Source organism: Sceloporus occidentalis, unplaced genomic scaffold (genome assembly GCF_023333645.1).
Source record: "Sceloporus occidentalis isolate IW3139 unplaced genomic scaffold, rSceOcc1.0.p SCAF_8, whole genome shotgun sequence".
Taxonomy (NCBI): Eukaryota; Metazoa; Chordata; class Lepidosauria; order Squamata; family Phrynosomatidae; genus Sceloporus; species Sceloporus occidentalis.
The window spans coordinates 47,707,208-47,724,235 of NW_028316988.1; the positions used below are offsets into that span (position 1 = coordinate 47,707,208).

The 17,028-nt window shown below is 41.1% G+C and overlaps 1 protein-coding gene across 3 annotated transcripts in view; it reads left to right on the forward strand.

Annotated features, from left to right (window-relative positions):
* Positions 1 to 17,028, forward strand: part of DACH2 (dachshund family transcription factor 2) — a 306,252-nt gene that overhangs the window by 203,983 nt on the left and 85,241 nt on the right. For all 3 annotated transcript variants that reach the window (XM_089537188.1, XM_089537189.1, XM_089537190.1), the window contains one exon: positions 2,049 to 2,180. In XM_089537188.1, coding sequence (XP_089393314.1) covers positions 2,049 to 2,180 — 132 coding nt within the window. The remainder of the gene's footprint in view (positions 1 to 2,048; positions 2,181 to 17,028) is intronic.

The window sequence follows — 17,028 nt, forward strand, 5'->3', positions numbered from 1 at the left end:
ATCACACTTGACCCACAGCAGCTTTGAATGCCAACATTGCGCACGGCTGATACGTACCCAGGAATCGACATGTTTAGATGTGAAACAATGACAGAGGCAAGCTGGTTATTTTTGCGTGTTTTCTTCCCCGTTTGAATATTGTTCATTGCAGTTTGTTGTCTGTTAACTTAATTAAATGCTTTGTTTTAATATGAGAGCCTGTACTGCAGCACTGTGTCTTGCCATTCAAATGTAATTAATGGCATACCTCCAGATTTGATTACTTATAGCTCCTCTTTGGTTAATTTACTTGTTTGCAATTTTGACTGAAAAGCTGTCCAACTAATGCAGAGGGATTGGTTTGGGTACGACCAAAACGAATTACTGAACTGTGGCAAAGTGTGGGGGAGTTAGTTAAAGAAAAGTGCTCCGTTCAGACCTGGGATTTTTTTTAAAGTAATGCATTAGTAGTTACTCATTAATTTTTCAGTGTGCCATGTTAGCTGTTACTTATTGCTTTGAGAGAAGTATGTTTGTCCCATTGTTACTACCTTACTTTTTAAGTATATCGTCATCTCCTTTACTATGATTATCAATATTTTACAAAAGAAAAATTAAAAATAGAATAATGGCTAGAAATGGCAAGAATTTGCCCAAAATTACCACCCAAAAGTAATATTATTAACTAGTTAAAAAAAAAAAAAGATAGCACTGTTGCCATTTTTATGCCCTTGTTAACCCCAAAAGCAATTTATTACAAGTGATGTTGCTTGCAACCTGGTACTTCCAAACACTAGTTAAGTTTGTACTTTCTTATTCCGATCCACAGGCCAATGTGGCGCATATTAATAATGCCTTCCCCATGGCAGCTTTAGCATGCAGTTCTGTTTTGCCGCTGCCATTGTACATGAATTAAACAATTGTTCAAGGTGTTGTGCTGCTGCTGGTGATTGCTTTGTGGCTAATTGTGTTGGAATGTGTTTGTGGGAACCTTCTCTGCTTCCTCTGACCTGGCATCCTTAAAGTGTGATATACAGTACTTCTCCAACCCAGACAGTATGGCTGATTGACACATTGGCTGTAAGCGATGGTTCTTATAGTCCAGCACAACTCACCAATGCCAAGGCTGACATATATATAGAACATTGCATTGGAAGTGGACATAAAATGTAAAGACCTCTGTTATTTCTTTCCTTTTAAAGATGTCTCTATTATTTCTTTTCTTATATTTGGGAGGATTCTGATTTTATGGGAAGCTCTGCACAGTGAGGAAAGTTTAAACCTTTGTCCCTTCTTTTCACATACAGTGGTGGGGATTACCAAAAAAAAAAGCCCTCATTTGGTGTTAATTGCGCCGTATCCAAAGAGAGGAAGGAAGGGAGGAAGAGAAGGGTATATTGCTGCCAGCTGCATCTTTCTATTCTTAGCAGTTACTCCATGCCTTCCAACTTCCCTGATTTGGCAGAAATAGTCCTGATTAATTTTCAGTTGTCCCACTTTTCTAGCTGCTTTAAAAATGCCCACTTTCTCTATCCTCCTCACACTTTCCCCCAGTATCTCCATCTTACTTCACTTGCTGCAAACTGCAACCTGGGCTCACGATTTCCAAACTGGTGGCCAGATTTCAAGATTTCTCTGCTTTTTAAAAATATGCTAGAGATAACTTTGGAGAATGAGGCTTACCTGCTTGCCTCTTTTCTCTTTGTTTTGGTGTAGTAAGGTATTATGTAGGCAGCTGCTGTTTACTGTGACTTATGTAAGTAGGCTCAAAGTAGGATTGGCTAGATTGCTTTTTCCCACCTTAGAATTGCATGGTTTATTGAGACACACCATTGCAAAGTAAGAGTTGCTTGACACCCAAAGTCTGTGTTTCTCCATCCTTCTACCCTCTTTTGAATGCCAATGATGCTAAAAAAAAAAAATTGAGCTGGAGAGAGGATGAGGAAAAAAGGGGGATAGGTCTGACCCTTTGCAAAAAGGATCTTCTCTGTCAGATGCTTTAATAATGAAACGATCCTTGTATTTGAACATTTTGCTCATTTTCCTTTTCTGTCCATTTTTGCTGCTAGGTCTAACAGCAGCTGCTATGGCCGAAGCAATGAAATTACAGAAGATGAAGCTAATGGCTATGAACAGCCTCCATGGAAGCGGCAGTCAGAATGGGACAGAGTCGGAGAATGAAGAGCTAAATTCCAATGCAGGTAAAGATAGTCTGACGGATGGACTGTTTGCCTTTATATCCCACTCCAGACATTATCCTCAAATGCAACTGGCCACATTTTGTGCAGCAGGAAAATAAAAATGTGCTGTGGGAAATAGGTATCTTGCTGTTGACGATCTGGGATTTATTCAGGAGCAAGATTAATTCTTAACAGAAATAGATGAGAGAAAGAGAAAGAAAAGACTATGGTTACCTTTCAGCCCTTCATAAAGTTATATTGATAGTATATTATTGAGATCAATGATCTCCCTGCTCCATCTGATGCTAAGGAGGTTAAAGGCAAGAAGAGATGTGCAACTGCTTTGGAGCTAACTGTGTTGCTGCTGGCATTGTCAGCTGCACCCAGCAATGCTTTTGCATCCCAGCTTCAGGGCTCACCGGCACCCAGAAAATCCTACTTTTCATCTCCAAATTGTGTAATGACTTTCACCATTACATACATTTTGGCAATCTTGGTTTGGTCCCCAGTGCCATCATATCCCAGGAAGAGTTGGTGTCATACTGTAAGGATGGAAAGAACATTTGTAATTCTTGTTCCCAGGTGCAAAAATTGAGTTTTCCAACATTTGAGAAAATGCATTGGGAAGAATAAGAATTTTGTGCATTTTCCCCTCTGATATTCTGAGCTTCCAAAGTATTGAAGAAGAGTTATTATGCAAAGAAAAACACACGGTTTATTGTGCAAAACCCCTGTTTTTGTTGCAGAAAATGGATTTCCTGTACAGAAAACAAGTGTTTTTCTGCAGTCAACCCATGCTTTTTCATGGAATAATAATTTCTCTGCGACATTTTGGGATGGTCAAATACAGAGAGAATACTGCAGAAGAATATTTATTTTCTTCCAAGGGGGACGGGGATTGTCATAATTATTTGTCCTCCCATGAAAGGATGAAAAAGTCAAGGATTTGCCTTCCTATCTCAGTGTATCTGCAATATGTGTGTTAGTGAGGCTGCCTCAATCACTTTCTATGATGCACTGTATAGTCATGCAAAATAACTTGTGCCTCCTTGGCCCTTTTGTTTCTTATGTGCCAGAACTGGGTGTAGTTCTAGACCTTTCCAGAATCCTTCTCTGGACACTGACATACTTTTCTGCTCTGTGTGTGCCTTCATGTTGCCTGTTGACTTCTGGTGACCCCATGAATTTCATAGAATTTGCTTGGGCAGGGAATGCTTGTTCATTCCTCTGAAATATGGCCTACAGCAACTGGTTACATAGAATCATAGAATCATAGTTACAGTCTAAAATAAAAGAAAATTCACATAATGGGGAGGATGCATGGAAACTCAGGCACAGACTCTCCATGTTCTGAGGCCCCTTAGACTTGTTGAATGGTTGCTGGATGACAATGGAGGAGAAACAAAGGCCAGTGTCACTGGCTTTACTAGAGATGCTGGTGGTGAACCTGCTTTCCTTCTTTTCCTTTACTTCCAATAATTAACTCAGTAATTATAACCGTCTTGAGTAGGGACAACACACTCTGCCTTTTTGTGTTTTCTCATGGGAAAGAAAAAACCTTCCATTGTCACATTGCTGCTATTTTGGGTTGTATAAAGCCCAGAATAGGTCTATTAGAAGAGACTCGCAGATGGAAAAGTGGCCAGTTGCACAGCTGAACTCAGTAAGTTGCCTCTCCACCTTTGTCTTGATGCAATATGACTCATGTTGCATTCCAAACCACCCCAAAACATAATGTTTTGGAAGCCATCCACAATTGACAGGAAAGGTCTATGCACAATGGAAGATTTCCCCCTCCTTTTCTTTTTTGGCAACCGAGAAGGCATTGTTACGCTGACAGGTTTCTTGAGAAATGTTGATCACACCTTTTGATTTTTGGCAAATGACAATCTTAACAGGCAGTCTTGGGGGAAAGGGCTGTGTATAAGTCTGCATTCACAGGGTAATCATAATAATTAGCTTTCGTAGAGCACATTTCATGTGTTCAAAGCATGTTTTTGTTTATCATGCTGGCAATCCTTATGGCACCCCCTAAGATAGGCCAGTATTATTGCCCCCAGTTTGCAGATCGAGCAATGAGGCTTGAGAAAATATTTATTCCCATACTAGGTTTTTTATCCCACTTTTCTTCAGTGGAACTCAAGGCAGTGTACAGTGAAGCCACTAGATGGTCTCCCATCCATCCATTGACCAGGCCCAAACCACCTCAACTTTGGCAAAGTTGCTGCTTGATGTGACTTCTAACTATGAGCCCTTACTCACAGACATTGTAGGACAGTGGAAGGATACCTCCTGCCCCTCCATCACTTTCTCCCCTGCTTCTCTCATGCCCAGCTTTCTTTGAAATATTTAGAATATTCATTTAAAAATTAAGGCCATCATTCTGTGTCAGCTCTCCTGGTTTGATCCCCCCCCCCCACCAAAAAGCCTGACTGAAATGTCATCACCCACATTCTGATCACGGAAAAATGGACCTCCTTCTTCCCATGCACCCGAAGAACAGTAAAGTAGTTTTCAGGATGGGGAATTACTATTGTGGCAATAGTGTCACAGTCATGACTAGCAATCGTAGATGAGTAGCGGTTCCATATTCATGATCATTAGTTACAACTGTGACACCATTGCCACAATCATAACTCCACCCCTAGGTTGGTTTTTCTATTGACCAGCAGCACTTCCTTCTTGTCTGGATTAAGACTTGGTTTATAGCAATAGCAAGTACATTTCTATTCTGCTTATCAGTGAACTAGCACTCCCTAAGTGTTTTACAATCTGTAAGCCAATTTCCCCTAATAAGTACTCATTTTACTTATCTGTGAAATGATGGAAGGCTGAGTGGACCTTGGAGCCCTGCCTGGAATCAAACTCACAACCTTGTGGCTGCAGTATTGGCATTTAATCACTGCACCATCAGGGCTCCTTAGCTTTTGTTTTAGCTATTTTAAACTAAGTTTATTCACCTGCATCCAGACCTTTACTTGATCCACACATTGATTCAGTCCTTCCTCAGCCTCCTTGGCATTAGTTATAAAGGAAAGATAGAGCTGGGTATCATCAGTATAACGAAGATGCCCAACCCTAAAGTTCTGGATGACCGTTCCCAGCAGTTTCATGTAAATGTTGAAAAGCATATCCCCACAGACCAGTGGTCCCTATGTACCATCCTCTGGGAATTTTCAGCCAGGAAAGACCAGGACCATTGCAAAGCAATGCCTCCAAGTCCTATCTTAGCCAACAAGGCTATTTCTGACCCATAACCAGGCCTGAACCCAGACTGGAATGGGTCCAGGTAATCTGTGTCATCCAAGAAAGCCAGGAATTGCGTTTCCACCACTCTCTCTAGGACTTTACTTAGAAAGGGGAGATTAGAGACTATACCTTTCCTGCTGTCATTGTCATTTACCTTTTTATATAGGTGGCCATTTGCCAATTGGTAGCTAGGGAAGAAGTTTCTAATAGTAGGTTGAGCATTTTTAATTGATGTATTTTTATATTCCTTTTAGCACACTAGTGTTTTCTATACCATAATTTATGCTTTTACTATTACAGTTTGTAAAAAAAAATGCTTATTTTAAAAATTGCATTGTGAGACGCCATGAGCTCCAGTTTTGGGAGACAGGGAGATCAAATCCAATAGACAAACAATGACTGCTGTTCTATTAGTGACTTACATGGAGCAAATTATTTGTCATAGTGCAACATATTTATTTTGCTGACAGCAGCGGAGGTGGGGTAACATGCACAACATCGTTGCGCATTGTACATACACATTGCACATTGTGGCTTCTTTGCCCTTTACATAAAGACACAAAGTTGTGGATAGGTGTTTCACCATATTACTATTTATTATGGGGATTGCATAGCTGGTGCAGTATATATTTATGCTATGCTGAAGGAATGTTGGATGGCAGCCCACATCTGTCAGTGCTTTTTTACACTAAGACAAAGCTGATTTTGCCAAGAGGAAGCTGATTTTGCCAGCATCCTTCTGGCAACTTCAGAAGCATAGTAACCTGCCTCATTCTGCATCAGATTATTGGGTCTAGCTAGCTCAGTATTATCTACTCTTACTAGTTATGGCTCTTCTGGACTTTAAACAGGCTACCTGACATCCTTTGAAATAGACATGCTAAGGACTAGAGCCTGGGATAACAATATTCTTGTTGCTGTTGTCATGTATCGAAGAAGTAATCCTTCTGGTATTTTCGGTTCTTTGTCCATAATACCCAACATAACTGCTTCTGCTGACATTACAAAATTTACCTTATTGTGACATCCCCAACATTGGTTTGAAACATTCTGAAACATTTTTGGCATCTTATTTGGGGTTAAATACCATCTATAGATCATCTGATACAGGTTTTGCTTTAAATCACAGCACAAAGTAAAATTTGTATCTGTAGACCACATTTCCCACCATTATTATTATTATTATTATTATTATTATTATTATTATTATCCTTTATTTATAAAGCGCTGTAAATTTACAGAGCGCTGTACATACAGTCTTTTTAATTAGACGGTTCCCTGCCCTCAGGCTTACAATCTAAAAAGACACGACACAAAAGCAGAAGGGAGGTCCAGCAGTCTTCTCTACCTCTGAGGCCTAGACCAAGGCAGATGGACTGGAGGGAGGGCTTGACTTCATAATGGATGGTTAATCTTCATCCAGGGAGGCAAGTGACAATTATGCAAGGCCTGGGAACGCTTCTCTGAACAGGATGGTCTTCAACTCACCATACATCCATATGAACATTATGACCCAAATTTTGGGGCCGACTTTTCATGTGATCTTTTACAGCTCTTTCATCTTCTGTCTCCATTTGCCTTCCATAAGATTTATTTCTCTTGATGTAAGCTCTTGTTATCCTGTTCAAAATGTATTTTGGAGTATTCTGATAATGCGGTCTAGTACTCTTGTTGGTTGGGGGATTCTGGGAAATAACTTCTCAATCTGGGAAAGAAGAGCACGAAAGGATCCCCATCCCAATCGAAAGAGTTCATTGAAACTGTGAACCACCCATAATAACATTGTGTTTGTGCATGATGTCTCTTTGCCAAACATCCATGAAGTTGTCTCTCTCTCTTTCTCTGGAGCCGTGCGGTCTAAATGAGTGCTAAAATAAATGAAAGGGTGGTGTAAAACAAAAATAAAAGGAGATTGAATTTTGAAAGTGACTTCTTTCAAAGGCGGAAAGCAACAAAAAGCCAACAAACCAGGAGCCACGTTCCGTGCGGCAAACATTTTATTTTAAGGAGACAGACCTACAGTTTCTTTGATTTGAGGTTGTGTTTAATGGCTTCTGTAATGGCTGCAACATGACTCCGCATCTCGATTTCAGCATGAATAACAACCTGTTTGTGTTTCATTTAGCTCCAGATGAAAAATTCTGCCTTTTTTATTGTTTTAGGAAATTAGTCTGTGTACTATTGCTCCTGGAACTTTATAATTAATCACTAAAGGTTATGGCTGTTGAGAGTTTGTGGGAAATAGACGCCTGAATGGTTATAACTGTAGCTGTCACATCAGAAAGATAGGTTTACACCAGTAGAGTTTGTTATTCTTTTAGAGAGATACAGAGGCATACAGACATAGGAAGAAAGAATTTGGAGCAGCCTATGTAGCTTTAAAACTATGGGGAGAGATCTCTTCTTTCTTCCTGCATTGCTACATGGCGGCTTCCACCCAAGAGCCAGAAAAGATACTGCTTTAAATCTTTTTCACTCAAGACGATTGCCTTGCCATGTGTGGGTTTTTAAATGATTAAACTGGTGCAGGATAGATGTTTGGCAGTCTAACTCGGACAAGTCTTTCTTTTCTAAATCTCTCTTTCTTAAAACATAGTTCTAATCATAATAGAGCTTGGAGAGTTATTTTTCTGGAGTACAGAAAAGGTTACTTTTTCGTATTCTATTTTTAAAAACACTTTCCTGAGTTCTGTTGGAATTTCTTGCCGGAATGACTTTGTGGAGATAGCATCTCCTCTTCCAGATGGGTCTTCCTTCCAATTTTCCAACTACTTTTAGTGCAGTCTGACATTTTGTCCATGACAAATTGAGATTTGGAGCTGACAGACACCCCAAGACTTGAATACGAAGCTTAGGGTAGAGAGTACATGTTTCCTGTTGGCTGCCATTCCCATTATCTGCTATATTTATTCTCCATCTATTGCAAAACTCTGTGGCAGTCCTATGGTATTGCAATAAAGGGTTGCTGTTTTGTTGGTAGCGACATAGATTTTGCTTTGGGGGACAGGGACAGGATGAGGACTTTGCTCCTCCAGTTGAGAATCCTACTCCCCATTTACATTTTTAATTCAGTTCCCAGATTTCTAGCATTGCAAAGTGAAACACTGAAAATCACCTTGAACTCTTCCATTTGCTGTATTCACATTCCCAAACTGCATTTTTAAAGTTATAAAGTTACTGCAATTCTTGATATGTGAGGACTGAAGGAGAATTTCTTTGTGGGGGGGGGGGGGGGCAGAATTCTTATTGGGTGGCTGTGCCCACATTCTCTTCCATAGCTACATCCATGGGTGTCTTAAGAACTAACAACCCATGGTCAACAGAAGATGGTGTATTGTCACACACACACCGAGACAGGATACTTGCAACAGGTATATTGTTCATTTCGGTAGGCTAATAAAGGTATCATTGGCCGGTTACAAACCGGCACTTTAGTGCGTGACGAGCACGCACTAGGGTTACAAAAGGACGGTGCTTCCGCACCGCCCTAACCCTAGTGCGTGCTCGTCACGCACTAAACGGCAGCGGCCCTTCCATACGGCCGCCGCCGTGAGGACGTGACGTCCTTGCTCCGCGCCAGGGCGCTTAGTGCACCCTGAACACGGAGCAGGAAGGAGCTCCATTTCGGAGCTCCTTCCTGGTTTAGTCCACTGGGCGCAGCCTTCAGACGGCTTCACCCAGCGGACTAAAAGAGAAAGGGGCCAAGCGGCCCCTTTCTCTTCTCCCCGCTGCCGCGGGGTGTCCTTGGGGCTTGAAGCCCCAGGGACACCCCTTTTCAGGCTGCGGGGAAGCGGCATTTTGCTGCTTCCCCGCAGCCTGAAAAGCGGCGGATCGGGGCCTCAGTGGCTGCCGTTCTGGCCGCTGAGGCCCCGATACTCCGGGGAAAGGGGCAGGTCCAGACCGCCCCAAATGGGCGGTCTATAACCCGCCATTGTTTGGTGGATTTTTGTTTGAATTTACTAAATGGCCAACACTGCTACCCTTGCATGTTACCCCGAGACAGGATTCACCAGCTTGAGTATGTTACAGAAACCACAGAATCCCAGTTTTCTTTATGTTAAACAAGGCACATTGTAAACTCCCGTCATTGTTCAGTCTGGAAGCCAGAAGAGCTTTGTCTGTTGAAAGCTCTGAAAGGTGGAAAGACGTTCAGATGCTTGAGGACTGATGCTCAGAAGACATTCTTTGTCAATTCCTGTGCAAGGTTTTCAGCAGTGTTGGCAGAGTCCAGATTCACTTCAGATTCTTGTCTAGACCAAGGTTTGAAGCACCTAGTTTGTGTCAGATGCTATCTTTTGAGGTGCTTTACTTCCTTTGCAGAATATTTGACAGTGTCTGGCAAATATTGGCCTTGGGATGTAGTAACATCTTACTGCTTTCACTCATTTGCTTTGAACACCATTTCCTTTAAGCTCTTGTGAAGTATGGGCTCATTCTTGTGTGGCTGAGATATGTGAGAATGCTGTAAACCAGCGCAGACACTTTCCTTATTGACCATGTGCAGACAAGGGACAAAGAGCAATAAAAGACAGGGAACAACATTTCAACTTCATTAGCTACAGAAAGGTACAGTATCTTCTCTTACAATCCAGCTGTCCCTTTACTGTTCAAAGTGAAAGGTTTCTTTCTTAGGGGTTTATCAAACTGGGGCTGATTTTGACATCAAAGAGAGATTAAAGCGCATTGAAAGCATCCCGCAAAGGAAGCGGAAATGGTGAGTAATTTCAGAATGATTATCACACGCAACTGCACAAATAAAGTGATATCGGAAATGCATTGTCGCTTAAATCCCGAAAGTGAAAAGATGTGCATTAATGCTCCTTTGTGACCACTTTAATGACGGGTTTTGTGCAATGGGATAAACTCCTGATCTCCTTCTTGTAATAAACTCCTTAGGCAGAGAAAACTGAATTTATCAATGAGTGTCTATACAGTTATATCTGGGGGGGGGGGAAATGTTTAGATGCTGTATAGATAAAACTTCCCAAATTGTAGCCCCAAACTGTGGTCCAATGAAAGACTTTTCCCTTCTTGAGTTGTTGCTCACAAGCAACAGACTTGATGGATATTTTCTGATCTTCTGGAATAGTCAAACAGATCATTTTAGAGACAAACCATGCAAGCTGTTTAAGGGATAAAACAGTTATCTTGGCTGTTATTTTCAGAGTTCGCAAGCATGGTAGCAGAGATCCTCTCTTTCCACCTCCATCGTACAGACACCATTGCCAAAAAAGACTTTAAATAGCATTAAATGGTTCGATAGCATGCTTTTGAGGAAGTCCAAAAGTAATTGTGATGATGATGATGATGATGATGATAATAATAATAATGGAATTACTTAATTCCGAGACAAAGCAATATCCGAATGCAAAAGCTAAGCAGCCAAGAAACCTATGCAGCTTCTGGCAATTGAAGGACCGGAGAGGAAACTCTTTTGTAGGGTAAATAAATGTGCCTGTAATAAAAAAAGAGGGGGAAAGGGAGTTTCTGTTTTCTCTGTGTGTGTTTTCTCCCCATGTACCTGCCATGCAGGTTCCCCCCCCCCAAATGCAAACATCCTTCACAATCTGTTTAAAAACCACAAATACATCACTCGGAGGAATATTTAAAGGAGCATCAGGAGGGGAGAAACTCATTGGTTTAATGGAATGCTGTCAAGAAAAATCAGCATCACAAATGACACGAGGGCAGAATTGATACTTCTGCACTGACACGTTAAAAGAAAATCCTATGCATTATTTAGAAAACCTCGAAATCTGTCAGCAGTATGATTGCCGAGTTAGCAGAAGCAGGAGGGACGGGGCTCGGAGTTGAAAAGAAAAGGCGTAGGCATGGATCCATATTGTAACCTTTCATGTTCTACACCCACCGCAAGTACCTAGCTATTACACGGTCAGCAATTTTTTCCCCTCCCTCTCTCTCTCTCTCTCTCTCTCTCTCTCTCATATATATATATATTTCCCTCTTTTAAATTCTCAAGTCAAAAGAGGTTGGTCTTTTCTCCTAAAAAGCAGTTTGTCAAATCTGTTATTTGGTTGTAAGGGTAAAGATGACAATATCCAAGAACAAGGAGTGTCTGTGTGTGTCTGTGTTTGTGAGCAAGTGTGTTGTGAATCTTTTAAAAATGTGCTTATTTCCTGAAATAATCCCCCTCCCATTAGTAAAGTGGATGTGGAGGATGCACACCAATGTTCATGTTGCTGCCGTGAACACATGAATAGTATATAGGCAAAGGGGTCTTGTTCACATGGATGCACGCAGCACAACACTGCACCTGTTCACCATCAACTTAGCACAACTGTTACTAATAGAGAATTTTATGTACTGTCTAAAATTTATTTCATTTGTACCATTTTGCCATATGCTTTTCATATATTTGATGTATTTTATGGTAAAACTGATTTATATGCTAGTCTATGGCCGTAATAAATTATTGAATCACGCACACAGAATATACACATTTCTTCAGACTACCTGTTGGAACTAAGGAGTTACAAGTGACATGGCTACCTATGAGCCAAAACACCCTGCAGAAATACTCTAGCTGTGCAACAAGTAACTTTTTCAAGTTACTTTTAAAGGGCAGTTAAAGGCATTTTTAGAGACAGGCCGAGTAATTCCCCCCCAGTTCATGCCATTCCCTTAATAATCCTAAAAGGGTTTTTTTTCCCCCCAAGTGACAAAAGTTGATGGGAAAGTATCAAGTAACGCAATGAATTACTTTCACCATTGTAAGACATCACAATCATGTATTACATTCCAACAGTGTACAAGTAAGAGGAACAAACTAACTGTAAAAGGAAACTTTCCAAGCTCTGTTTTAGCCTGATTCAAACTGGAATACATGTGCATTTCATGGCATTTTCATTTTCACGGAGAGGAATAAACAAGTAAATAAAAATAAAACTTCTCAGCTAGTTATGGGACATCTCTCTTTATGGTGACCTCACTTCAACCCCTGGTTGTTCATCCATGTTTTATAAGTTCAGGTATCATAGCTTTCTTGGAGCGGCGGCAGGTTTTAATTTGATTGGGTCCAAAGATTTTCTGTTCTTTAGTATGTAAAGAAATCCTGTAGCAGCTTTCAGATTAACTGAAGGTTGGCAGCATGAGCATTCATAGACTTAGGTTCTGCGACTGGGCTGCCCTTTGCCCACCCCTGCGAGATATCTTGACGTCTAAACACAAAATTTATTTGTGTTTCATATACACCTTGTACACATAGCCTGAAGGTAATTTTACACACCACATGGTCCAAAAAACCCACAAAAAAACCCTTCTAAAGAATTGTCCAATGTGTCATCACAGTAGAAAGATCCCGATTCAAGATTGCTGAAGTGCATCTGACTTAAGTCTGGGCAAGCTCCTGCTGCCAACTTCTTTCTATCAGTTCGTCTCAAAGGCGCTGCAAGATCTCTCTTCATACTGAAGCGGATTAGTGGTTTGAATGCTGGGCTGGTACCTGGGAAACACTCTCTCAGCCTAATCCGCCTCACAGGATTGTTAAAGTTGGAGGGAAGAAAAAGTCATGTACATCTCCTTCAGTCCACTGGCAGCTCAACAAATGCAACTGACAAATTCAGTAGCATCTCTAAAAATAAAAACAGAACTCCAGAAAAACTACAAATAGATTAATCAATGAAGATACAAAAACACATATATGAATTTATTTGCTATTGGATATCTCTGATTTTGGAATTTAGAACTGTCACTGAAACAAAACTGTTACAAAACCTTTGCAAGATCAGACCAGCTAGTGATGAGATGTAAATGATACGGCTTTACAAAAGCAACTGTTTGGAATGGGAAGACCGCTTGCATCTGTCACCTTTTACTTTCCTTAACAAATTTATAGTCTCCGAGTGCAGAGGTCTAACACTTCAAAGCTTTTGTTTTGTTTTCATTTTAAAAAAGCAGACTATATCCAACATGTACTAATCTTCCTTCCTCCCCCTCCCCGTCGTCTTACAGCAGCACTAATGGAAATGTATTTTGTTTAATGACTCTGAAATCCTGTTTGTAATTAGATGTGGGAATTGGTCTTACTTTGTAACAGATGATACTGGAATAATAATATGAGAGATGCTACACTGAGACCGGTATCCCCCTAAATCTATATTATTTTTCATACTATTGACAGGGTATGTGTTTGAAGAGCAACAACGTGGAGGTTGGCTTTATTTTACTTAAAGGGGAGGCAAGGATTGAATCTGGTAGAGACTTCTTCCCCGTCAGATTATGTACAGTATTTATTTTGGGTGTTAGCTGCTTTCTTTCTTGTTTGTCAGCTAAATCAGAATCTCTTAAGACTGTGCAGTAAGAAGGTTGTTGTTGTTGTGTGCCTTCGACCAGTTTCTGACCTATGGAGACCCTAAAGAAAAACCTATCATGGGGATTTCTCAGCAAGATTTCTTCAGCAGGGTTTGCTTTTGCCTTGCTTTGAGGCTGAGAATGTATGACTTGCCTAAGTGGGTTTCCATGGCTGAACAGGGATTCGAACCCTGGTCTCCAGAGTCATAGTCCAACGCTCAAACCACTACACCACACTGGCTCTTAATGCAGTAAGAAGGTTAGTGTCATAATAAACAAGAGCATGAATTCTGCTACTTCTCTCATTTCAACTATCATGACTATTGTTTTCACTAATCTCCCCAAAACCCACATTTTCCTGGAAGGGCTTGGGCATACAATCTAATTTTGATGCCACTATTCTGTTGATGATCTTGTATGCTTTCAGGTCATTCCTGACTTAGAGTAACTCTGAGATGAAACTCTCAGAGGGTTTTCTTGGCAAGATCTATTCAGAGTGGCTTTGCCTTTGCCTCCCTCTGAGGCTGAGAGAGTGTGACTTGCCCAAGGAGACCCACTGAGTTTCCATGGCTGAGTAGGGACTCATACCAGATTGTAGTCCAACAATCAATCGACTACACTGGGCTAGCTCTCAGCTCCTCTTATACCCGTAATTAAATTATTGTATTCTCTTATATTCTCTTATATATACGCTTATATTTTATAAAGTGCCATGTGCATTCATGTCAATCAGTCAGTCAATAATACGAACACTGATGCCATTAAGCGTCACCCTCTGGCAGTTGCCCAAAGCTTGCTGTTTTAATGTGCCATGAGCCAAGCTGTGTATGCACATTTGGACGTTGTTTCCAGATCACAGCTTTTTCAATGGAGAACAAATTGTTCCACTGCTTTCTCAGTCTTTTCCTTCTATGGGTGGGACATAAAATAAATTAATGGAGGGGGGGGGGGGGTTAGCAGATTATGTATGGAAATGTGTACCGTCTTACTTTCTGACTCTTTATAGAATATAAGAGAATACACACACACACACACACACACACACACACACACACTTGTATTGTATTGTATTGTATTGTATTGTATTGTATTTATAGCCTGTTTCCCCAAAACCAGCACTGAGAGCAACTCCACGGCAATATTAGATGCAAGTACAGATAAAAACATTAAGACTTACAATCTTAAAACAAAATTAAGGAAATTCAAACAAAATTAAACTAATTATACTCTTAAAACAAGACAGCATGGTGAAATGGTTTGAGCATTGACTATGACTCTGGAGACCAGGGTTCGAATCCCCCCATAATCATGGACACCCAATGGGTGACTTTAAGCAAGTCACACACTCTGAGCTTCAGAGGGAGGCAAACACAAACCCCCTTGGAACAAATTTTGCCAAGAAAACCTAAGGCAGGGTAGGTTTGCCTTGTTGTTATTGTGTGCCTTCAAGTCACTTCTGACTTACAGTGACCCCAAGGGGTTTTCTTGGCAAAATTTGTTCAGAAGAGGTTTGCCATTGCCTTATCCTGAGGCTGAGAAAGTGTGACTTGCCCAAGGTCACCTGATGGGTTTCCATGGCTGAATGGGGATTCGAAGCCTGGTTTCCAGAGTCTTAGACCTACACTCAAACCACTACTCCATGCTGGCCTTAGGGTTGCTATAAGTCAGAAACACCTTGAAGGCATGCAGCAACAACTACAGCAACAACCTTAAAATAAAATTGAATTAAAACTAGCTTTAATGCACTTTTAAACCAAACTACAAGGCACCCCAGGTTAGGACTAAATACCCTGATGGGACCAGATGCCATCCGATCTTGGAAGCTAAGCAGAGTCAGGCCTGGTTACTACTTGGTTGGGCGGTCACCAATGAATGCCAGGTGCTGTAAGCTGCATTTCACAGGAAAGGACTAGGAAAACTACCTCTGGGGATTCCTTGAGAAAATCCTATGAAATTCATGGGGTTGCCATTAGTTAGCAGGTGACTTGAAGGGGCATGCACACATGCACACACACAGTTTTGAGGACTAATTCAGAGGCAAGGCAGTTAGGAACACAGATTTCCTCTTTTTTGCAGTTTGATAGCCTATTACCTATTAGACTGAACACAGAGACCCAGACCAGTCCAAGGCCCTTTCTTTGGAGACTGTCTCCTGCCATGTTTGCCTATGCATTTGAATTAAAAGATAAAGTTTTCTTTCCAGCACAAGAGCAATGGTGAGGCAGCCATCCTTAGCTTCTCTGGAAGGGAATGCACAGCCTGGAAGCAGCTTCTGGGAAATCCACAGGGATAAGCTGGCCCCTGTTGTTGCTAAAAGTTATTTCCAGGGTGCACAACTGTGGATTTTAGGGCCTGAACAGACAGGCCAAAATAAAGCTGCTTCAGGTCACTTTGGAGGTATGCTGTTTAAATGACACACGCATCTTATGAGGCCAGAAGCTGTACCAAAGCTGTGCTGCAATTCTTAGGACTGGAGCATGGCTTTGGTGTGGCATCCAGCCTCTTAGGACGCATGCATCATTTTAACTGCATACCTCCAAAGTGACCAGAAGCAGCTTTATTTTGGTCTATCTGCTCGGGCCCATAGTTATCAGTTTCTTTCATTGTTGGCCCATCTAATAAAATCATTAAGGTTTCTCATGTGCTTATTCTTAAAGGTGCTATTTCTTAACTGTTAAGATGGTTCAAGCCATTTTTAGTGAATGGTATTCTCACCTTTGCAATGTATTGTGTGTTTATGGGTCATTCTTCCTGTTTAGCAAAGGACAGAGTCTTCATCTTGGACTCATTGTTTCTTGAGCAATAAAATCTGGAGAAAATACACCCCAGAATGAAAACACAGAACAAGTTTGTTCTTCTCATTCATGCGCACTATAGAGATTGAAACACAGAGAGAAAACTGAGACCAGAATGAGCATCCTCTCTTTGGTTTCACAACTCCCATGCTGAGCGAACGACATTTCTGCTAGCTATACAGCTGCCAGCAGCAGGAGCCACAGAAATGCCAATTTTAATCAGAGCTGATTTGATCAAAACCACTCCCAACAATAAAAAATGCCAATTTTTCTCTGACAACACAAACATTAATTGTCTCATTGATTGCTTTTTTATGTATATGCATACACCCAGCTGGTTTCAGCCTCATGGAAAGCCCTGGGCAAAGAGACTGTCAGGGGACTTTGGCAAATGATGGGCAAGGTGAGAAGAAACATCCTCCCTCTGCCACAGCTAAGAACGATGCCCCCGAACAGGTTTTGCTTGGACAGGACTCAGACCCTTTTAGACAGAACTTTTCCAATCAAGTCTTCAA